At 38.0% G+C, this 9,309-nt stretch overlaps 1 protein-coding gene across 1 annotated transcript; it reads right to left on the bottom strand.

Annotated features, from left to right (window-relative positions):
• Nucleotides 1–529: 529 nt before the first annotated feature.
• Nucleotides 530–5,083, bottom strand: LOC149385759 (Metallo-hydrolase/oxidoreductase superfamily protein). Its single transcript, XM_089625882.1, has 12 exons — nucleotides 4,831–5,083; nucleotides 3,381–3,511; nucleotides 3,167–3,279; nucleotides 3,059–3,100; nucleotides 2,680–2,735; nucleotides 2,515–2,591; nucleotides 2,308–2,427; nucleotides 2,119–2,195; nucleotides 1,528–1,591; nucleotides 1,387–1,437; nucleotides 1,235–1,283; nucleotides 530–1,099 (listed from the first exon to the last, which is right to left on the bottom strand). Exons 1-12 carry the CDS (start codon nucleotides 4,985–4,987, stop codon nucleotides 981–983), a joined length of 1,056 nt encoding a protein of 351 aa, XP_089482008.1. The 5' UTR covers nucleotides 4,988–5,083; the 3' UTR covers nucleotides 530–980.
• Between the last annotated feature and the right edge of the window lie 4,226 nt (nucleotides 5,084–9,309).

Below are 9,309 nucleotides of genomic sequence, written 5' to 3'. Positions count from 1 at the left end.
TGGTCATCAAATACGAGACAGAGGAAAGAACTAAAAAATAAATGTTTTATTTTTACTCAACCATGGCAAAAACAAGCACAAACCTCCAATCCCAGTGTAATAAATATATATATATATGTGTGTGTGTGTGTGTGTGTGTGTTGTGGTCGGTAGTCCTATGTCTGGGTCAGATAGATGAGTAACGGTAATAGAGAAAAAAGTTGTGATTTGGTGTTGTTCTTTGTTTTACTTTAAATTTCAAAGAGAATGTTTTTCTTTCGTTTTTTTTATTGGATAAGTTTCTGAACCCAGAGTAAAGACACTAAAGTCACTACATATTGAAAGCCAAATCCAATGGAATATGATAAATGACAAAGTTTATACATCACCCTAATTTGATGTCTCACCATGTTATTCATATATATATATATATATATATATATATATATATATATATAGATTAATAATAAATAGAATTAGTAGGTCAAGTAATTCGTTTAAAATAAAATTACAGTCTTACCCATGTTACCAAATCCCACTCTTGATTTTGTACTGATATATTCGCATGTAGTTTGTCCACTACAACTTGGTCTCAATGAATCCCCAAAAAAAAGTTCAATGACTTTTTTATTCACTTTTTTCTTCCATGAATCTTCCTTCACTTTGAAATGAACTCAGAAGATAAAGATATTCTCATTTCCCAATGTCCAGAAAGTATGCCTGGACAATGTGGGATGTTTATCGAAGCTAAATACTGCTCAGTTAAGCACTGTCAGTTTATTTTGACTCCATTAACAATTCAAAATCATATTTATTTTTCAGGAAGAATGGATTGTCAAGTAAAATTGAGTTGTGACTTGACAAACAACAAAGAATATAAGGGTGATTTCAAACCTGATTATCATTCTCTCATCCTTCATCAGGGAAACCAGCCATTAAATTTTAGAAATGAAAATCGAATGCCTTATATAATCGGCTGAAGAACACAAGGCAAAGTTGGCTTAGAGAGTTACTGGTACACGAAGCCCGTCGTAGCTCAGTTGTACGTCGAGACCCTCCGACTCCAACAATTCAGAAAGATAACTGTTCACTTTTTCGTGATCCATAAGATGCATCATTCCTTGACAAAAAAAAAAGAAAAGGATGAGTGTTACGCAAGAAAAGAGCTTTGAAGACTACAATGCTACATTGAACCATCAATGCCAACGAGCCAAACCAATCAAATAAGAAATCCCACAACTACGCTAAATCATACCAGTGAAGAGTGTTCTTTTTGGTTGGATTTTTCGCACTTCCTCCAATGCCTAATATGGAAATTAGTGATCATCAAAGTTTAATTATCAAGGCTAAAATCACTATCTAGAGTAAAAAAATATGCCAAAGTTTAGTGATCATCAAAGTTTTTACCCTAGGAAGTCCAAAATGTGTCGCAGATGATCTGTCGGGCCTTAAGGCATCCTGATGAGCAAAGGATTACGATTAAACATTTTGAATTGTGTAGTTTAAATAAGGACATGACAATTGAAAATCTCTTGGGTGAGGAATCACCATGATAAGGAGTTCACAATCCTTGAGGAGAGGGTATGTTTCTTCGGGTATTTCGCTAACATCGCTGCGTAAGAAAATATAGATAAGTTAGTGGCATAATCCTGATGATAGCCTGTACGATTATTATTATTATTATTAGGGAGAGCTACGATAAAATTATAGAATAACTATCTAGTGATTAAGAAAACAGTTCAAACAAAGACAAGGGCCTTGTGCCTTAGTAAGGGAGAGTTAGGCATGAGTTGAGCTATATATATTTTTTTTAAAGATTTAAATAGTTTTGACTATAATTTTACTTAAGGGCAGTCATGGCCTTTTTCAAATAATTTATTCTTTCTAATTTTTTATTTATAGGGTTGGTCAAGTGGAAAGCGAAATTCTTGGGACCTTGTGAAACCCCGGTTTGATTACCCGTGGAAACAACAAGGGCCACTAGGGGTAGTCTCCCGGTCGATAATGTCGGGGCCTCGTGGATTTTAGTCGGGTCTGACCTAGACACCACGGTTATTAAAAAAAAGGATTCTTCTAATCATTAATTGTATTTGTTTATCATTGCCAAGGATTTATCAAGTGCAATGAGCAATCATTTACCTGATATAACAAATATCACCAAAACGGAAACCGAGGGAGCGGTAACCAGAACCATGCCATACAGGTAGCGGGGTAATCTAAAACAAACATATAGTCAAGAAATGAGCTGCTTTCCATCATGTATGATCAAATGGCTAAAGCTGCTATCCGGGAGTTACATGAACAGTCTGACAAGGATAAATGGCTGACCTTTAAATCATGAACAGTAAATTCGTCTTCATCTATAACATGAAACTGTAACGCTGAAACGGCAGCACCGGGTATAACCACACTTGTGTCAACTATATAGAAATGAGTCTTCTTCATCACCTGTAAATTTAAACATCAGGGAAGGTAAATTCTAAAGACCGCATAGAAGATACTACGGTCGATGACTTGAAATTTCAGCTTTTGGACCTCAAAATCACGCTGGTTCACGTAAATGGGAATAGATGGCTGGACATTGTTTGTCCAATCACGAAGATCGTCAAGTCCTGGGGAAAAAGAAGTATATAGTGTCTGAAATTGATGCTGAAAGAGAATTTATCTTCACGTATAATCACTAAGTTTCATGACACAGACCTCCAATTGCATCGGCATGGGAATGAGTAATGACAACAGCATCAATTGTTCTTAGCCTGACAGAAATACAACACGTCACAAAAGGGATACGATAGGTATGCGATGAATAACTTAATATAAGAGGCAAAAACTCATTTAAGACAACATCTGATTGAAGATAGATCAGAGAATTTGCATAGAGGCAGATGTCCAGCAAAAAGATAATTTGGCTTTTTGAACAGTGCAAAGCAATAATGTTATATCATCAAACTATCCCACAGGGTGGTATATTACTTGTACATCAATCACCACATACCAGATCAGGTAACACACAGGAATAGCAAGTAAATAGATTTGATGTAGGCTAAAAGATAGGTATTCAACTAAAATTATAACTAACCCATATGCAGGAAACCATCGAAGAGCACTGTGGTAGAAGAATCTGCAGAATAGAAAACGAATCATAAAAAAATAAAAATAAAAATTAAAAAATTGTACATCACCATACTTTCCAGCATCAATAAGAATGTTGCGTTGCCCAGAAGATGAAGGATAACGAATAAGGATGCTCGTGTTAAGTCTTCTATTCTTATTGCCAGGCTCTGCAGCTTTTGAGCAAACCTGAAAGCTTTAAAGATTAGTCTCATTGAACAAGTGAATCGCACTTTTCTCAAGGGGGAATTAAAAACTACGGCATATTGGACTAGTGTCTAAATCTATACCTCGCACGTCTTTAACGGGTTTGTGAGACAACTGGCTCGGGGAATTCCTTCGCTAGTTCCGGTCCCCAGGAATATGATCTCCGATTTGCCATCTTGTGACTCGGGTCTAGAATTTTTTTCCGTAGCATAATCTGAAAGGCATTGGAAAGTGACAAACCACATTGCTCATTTAAACTACAATAAACAAAGTGCATACTGTACAAAAATAAATTTGCAATTTGTGAAGAGTTCATTGTCGTTTGGTTATTTTCTGTTATCAGCTTCCATTTATCCCTCTATTATATCCTCGAGTAATAATGCTTAGCTGGCAACAATCTTAGAGGATATTAGTTTGTAATATTGGTTGGCATAATTTCATCAATGAGAAAGTTAATATGGCAAACACCGGAGATCAAATCTGCCAAATATCAGCTCGAATCTGGAAAACACCGGCTAGATCATCTTGTTTCCTTCATTCTACGGCTTAGTTTTCCTTCGCGCATCATGTCGTGAGATACATCGGCTCAAATCTGGGAAACACCGGAGATCTATTTTGCATCTCAAGCTCGAGCCAAGGTCTCACAGTTCAAGACTCAGGTCCAAAACATAAAGAAAAGTGCTTTGTACATCAACGATTAACAGTTGAAGATTCGTAATGTTATAAATCGTCTTGCTCTTGTAGGGGAAGAAATGTCAGTGAAAGATTACATTGTTGAAGCAATCTTTATCTGCCTTTGGAGTACGAGAACTTCACAATCGACACAAGAATTGAGCCGTACACTGTCGACGAAATCGAGTCATTACTCCAGAGAGCCGAATCAAGAACTTCTAATCAACGAACTCTACAGATTTTCCTATGGTGAATTGAGCACAATCCCGTCTTCCTATGGCCCTTGTCGCGCGTAAAATCCTCAGTACAGTGCTAATTGGACACGAGGTCAAAATTTCACTCTAAATAGCAGCGGCTCTTTCAACGGTGGTTATTCGTTCAACAGAGGCAAAGGCTGCTAATTCAATGGCCGAGCTAGAGGTAGTTTCTCTCTTTCCTTTGGTTTCGATCACTCGGCCTGGTTTCAATTCTGGTCGAGGATATTAGTTACAAACGAATCGAGGCCGCGAAATTACAGATGAGGATCCAGAATTTTACCAGACCTTATCAAGACTCTCAGATGAGTAAAGGTCACTTTACTGAGTTCAGTGCTGAAAACTAATAGTATTGTCATTTCCAACTAACTAGTGAGTAGCGATACCTCATCAGTACTGTTGCAGATACAATAGAATACATTCCGAGATATGGTAATTGTATAAACTATGTGAGGTTTTATTTATTTATCAACGCATTGCATTCGTATAAACAGAAAAAAAAAAAAAAAAAAAAAAGTTTCATAAACTGAATCGAATCAGCCAGAAGTTTCGTATAAAGTTTCATAAAAAGTTTCAGCAAAAAGCTCAAACATTGGAGAGAACTCACCAGAGCGAAGGCAAGCTTGAATAACCCGCGCGAATGGAAATCGAGTGTTTGGAATTGGAATCGCAGAGCTACGGGAAGGGAATGAGAGCAATTGGCGTCTGAAAGGAGCGAAACAGACGAGAGAAGAAGGTCGAAGTGTTCCTAGATAGTGAACCATCGACAAAAGCTCTCCAAGAGTCTTCGGAGAAATGAGTGAATGGATAGAGAGTCAGAGCTGGGATTTGGGTATGAAGAAGAAAAAGAGGAAGAAAAAAAAAAAAAAAGAGAAGAACTTAGAAATTCCGCCGGAAAAGTGCAGAGATAATTTAAGCTACCAAACGACATTGACTGCATGACGGCTTTCCCAAAACGACATGCCATTTTTTCGTAGCCGATATTTTTTTAAGGTCTTTTCATAGCCGAATTTTGAGAAACAACGTGACACAGTTTGAAATATGAGACTATTTACTAATAACATGAGATTGAAAAAGGGTGACTTGACTAAATAGACTATTTACTAATGAATTTGCCTAAGATTTGTGTAAAATTGTGAAATAGTCCAAATCTGTCATAATAAAGTTTCGAAAAAAAAAACTTAGAATTAATTTTTTTTAAATGATAAATTACTTATAATAATCGTCCAAAAATTTAAATTTTGTGTCAAAAATTTTTGTTGACAGCGTAATTTTGGCTATATTACTAAAAATTTGAAACTTTAACTAATTTCTTTATCAATTAATTTAAGTAGCTATTTTGTATAATTTTTACAAAAGATCTTAAAAAAAAGTAAATATCATTTATATATCTCATTGAAATATTGTATGGTACGTTTGTATAACAATGTAATCATAATAATTAGGACAGTCCAAATACTAAAAAACAGTAAACTAGATCTGACAACTAATTTTAAATTAACAAATTCGATTTTAAACTATATTTTTCTAATCTGGCCTTTCAAATCCATCTAAAATGGTCCACTCCAATTAAAAAATTACACTGTAATTTGAACAGGTACGGATATATTCTTGTAAGATATGAAGATCTCAAGTTTAATCATCAAAATCAATACGGTAATTGAGACAACTTTTATATTAATATTATATATAGTTTCATTTTTTACGTTGTGCTATGCCGTTGTTTCGCAATGTAAAAACGACGACACTGAGAACAAAAATGACAAAACAAGCCTACAAGATCTTTGGAATTAAACGCTCAAGACAAACCCGAAACTTGACCCGCAAAACAAAAAAGAAAATTTGATGCAAAGATTAAAAAAAGGCATATATAAATGTATGCATGGATATATATATATATATATATATATATATATATATATATATATATATATATATATATATACACACACACACACATAAAGTATAAGAGAAATGCTTACGTAAATAATGCATGCATTAACAAATATATATATACGTACATATAGTGAAAGTGTGGAATAATGTTATAACTTATACGTGAATATAAGGAAATTGAATGTATATGAAAACATGTATACATAATTATATATATACATGTACGCAGTGGCGGATCCAGACTCCGGCGGCGGGGGGGGCGGCGGGGGGGCGGGGGGGCCAAAACTGAATTTTGGCTGGGAAAAAAAAAAAAAAAAAAAAAAAAAAATTTTTAAGCTTGAATTTTTTTTTTTTGGGGGGGGCCCAGGCCTCTTGGGCCTACAAGGTAGGTCCGCCACTGCATGTACGCAAGTCTCGTCAAACCTCCATGCAAAACCATCTGCCAAGTGCCAACAAGGTGCAACGTGCAAGCCAAGCTATCGGCGTGCTTTTGAAAAGCTCAAAATATCGTCTATGAAGACCTTCAACGAGCTCAAACCACCTTGAATCTTTGGCGAAATGGGTTCTCTGAACCTTCGCCATGACAAAGACTATCGGCAAGCCTTCATGGCCGATGGTCTTGTAGCAATTATCGGTGTGCTACGTCTTCATAGACCCCATCAAAGATCAAAGATCGTTCCGATAGTCCCGTAATGGTTCTCGGCAACACGCATTAACAAATTCTTCAGCGTGAGTTCATAGAGATTATCGCGACCCTTGGTGAGTTTAATACCATCGGCGCGTCGTGTACCTCACGCATATAACTCCCGACCGCAAGACAACTACGATGCAACTCACTCGCGAGATATCCTACAAGACAACTTACTCTCTTCTCTTCTCTCTCTCTCTCTCTCTCATCACATATTAACTACGTAGCTCATCGAAAGAAAGAAAACAACGAAAACACTTTGTGCAATTCAGTTGAATCTCTTTTCTTATCAGCCGTGTGCGTGTCATTTTCTTGAAAGGCATATATCGATCAAGAATTGTCGGTCAAAGAGCTCAAAAAGATAAGTTCGGCGCTCATTGACGTGGACGAGCTCAACGCTCTACAAGCCGAGCATAGAGAATAAAAAAAACTCCACCGTTCATTGCTCACCGAGCATTTTCCTCAATACGAAGACTATCTCGACGCCTATGGGAAGAGCTGGGAGGAATCTCTAGCGTTCCTCCGGCGACTCGAAGAGAGGCTCGACCAATGCAAAGAGACGTTCCACCGCTGGGTTTCCGATTTCTCGCCCCCGAAGGACTGTTCCGTGGCCGTGAAGCAGTTCTCGTGGGTCTGGAGAGAAGAGTCAGAGAGAGGTCGTGAGAGAGCTTGGAAGAGCCTCAACGAGTGGCTAATCCCACAGCCTGGCCAAGAGATTCCGATCAGGCTCGCAGATTTCGTTCTCGGGACGCGATACTTTGCCCTAATCATAGAGTCGTCGAGCGATAGGGAGGAGCTTCATCGAAAGATTCGCAAGGTTGTGGCGGCGATCGGGTGCCTGAAAGTGGAAGAAGATCGCTCAACGGTGATCAATGACATGTTCTTGCTTGCGATTAGAGACGCCGAAGTACGTACAGCCCTGCAAACCCTAGCTTTTCATTTCTTCAAATTTTCCTCTGATCTACTTCTTGTATCATAGTAGTTCATTTTTTTAAACCCATTTTGTTACGTCTTTTAAAAACCATGCTTACAACTTAGTTATGTTTATAATTTTATTTAGTACGTTTTAGTTTTCAATTATTTTTTCTCTTTTTGGTACTAGGTATATGACTTTCTTATTTTTCTGTAAGAATTATATATTTGTTTTATGCATATAGTTTATTAGGGCACCGTCTCTATTAAGCTAATTTCAAACACATCTTATTTATTTTTATATAGTAGTCATTTATCATAATTAACTTATGAATATATTAGGGACAATCGAAATTCCCGGCAATCTATGAATACACCAGGGCCGAACGGCCCGGCGACAACGAAGCTGGACACGGAATCGCTGGAGCGAACAGTAATGGTAACAGTAACGGAAATGGAGACGTTGGACAAGGGCAAAGTAACAGAGGCAATGACGACCACGGCGACGAACCCGGGGTACCAAATATCTGCCATGGGCGATCCCGTCAAAGATAGGTACTTTTGCTCCTTCTGGGGAGCAAAGTTCCGATCGCGACACCGAGTAGAGAGGTGCCGTAAAGAACACGGAAGTCTACTCGACCGCCATTGTCTTCTCTGCAACATTCTACACGACGACATAGCCCAGAATGTTACACATCCGTGCGAGACTACAATTTAGCGTTACAACCCACTTGGAGTGCATGGAAGTTTTTGCTCGGAACCGGTGTTGGGAGCAGATTGTACGTGGGGTTTTTAGACTTCGAAGCTCAGGATTGAAAAATTCCCTTAGAGCAAAAGCAGTTTCAAAGGAGATTGAAAATTTCACTTTGTAGAGTATTTTTTTTAGGTTCTTTAAATACTTTCATGAATTCTTTTGAAATTCCTGTCTTATTTTTTAGGCACTTTGCAATACCTTTCAGTATTTGATGGTTCGTCGTGTTGTGATAATTTTGTAGGATAAGTGTAGACCATTATTTATACACTTTTGGAGTTCACAAAGTTGATTTCCCTTTCTCATGTGGGATTTTTTTCACTCTTATTATTTTAGGCTCTACACCTCTAACAATCTCCCACTTTGAGACTAATCTCATCACGTGTCTCCATTTTACAGCGGCAACTCAACTCATCAGACGAGGAGTCCAACTGAAGACGAGCACAACTTCAGTTTGTCATATGGCACTGACTTCGTCAACATGTCAGCTGGATTCTAACTGCCTGCGATCTTCTCGAGTACTAGCCCCCCATCTTCCAATGTTAATCTGATGAAGTGGTATCGCAGCTGTATATGCTTCGTCCGAGCATGATACACAGGGTTCTTTGCCAACTGAATAGCACTCTGGCTATCGCTGTACAACACACTCTCGTCGTAGTCTTGATCCAGCTCGCGTAGAAACATCTGCAACCATATCACCTCATTCGTGGCCTCGGTGATGGCCATGTACTCCGCCTCGTAGCTCGATAAGGCGACGATCTTCTGCATCCGATACTCGTCCCTTTATCCGTTCCAACCCATTGCTCTCCTTGTTGAATTTTAGCTTCCATTGCTCTCCT

Source organism: Urtica dioica, chromosome 9 (genome assembly GCF_054948205.1).
Source record: "Urtica dioica subsp. dioica isolate 48M chromosome 9, U.dioica_male_clone48M_v1_H2, whole genome shotgun sequence".
Taxonomy (NCBI): domain Eukaryota; kingdom Viridiplantae; phylum Streptophyta; class Magnoliopsida; order Rosales; family Urticaceae; genus Urtica; species Urtica dioica.
This window is presented reverse-complemented; position numbering and strand designations above follow the sequence as displayed.

Bases quoted from the DNA above. Each gene is read 5' to 3' on its own strand.
- LOC149385759 (XM_089625882.1), bottom strand. From the start codon at position 4,987: ATGGTTCACTATCTAGGAACACTTCGACCTTCTTCTCTCGTCTGTTTC. The intron at 2,592-2,679 runs GTCTGTGTCATG...CTTTTTCCCCAG, and splicing joins CCATGCCGATGCAATTGGAG to GACTTGACGATCTTCGTGAT. The intron at 2,428-2,514 runs GTCCAAAAGCTG...TTAAATTTACAG, and splicing joins TGAACCAGCGTGATTTTGAG to GTGATGAAGAAGACTCATTT.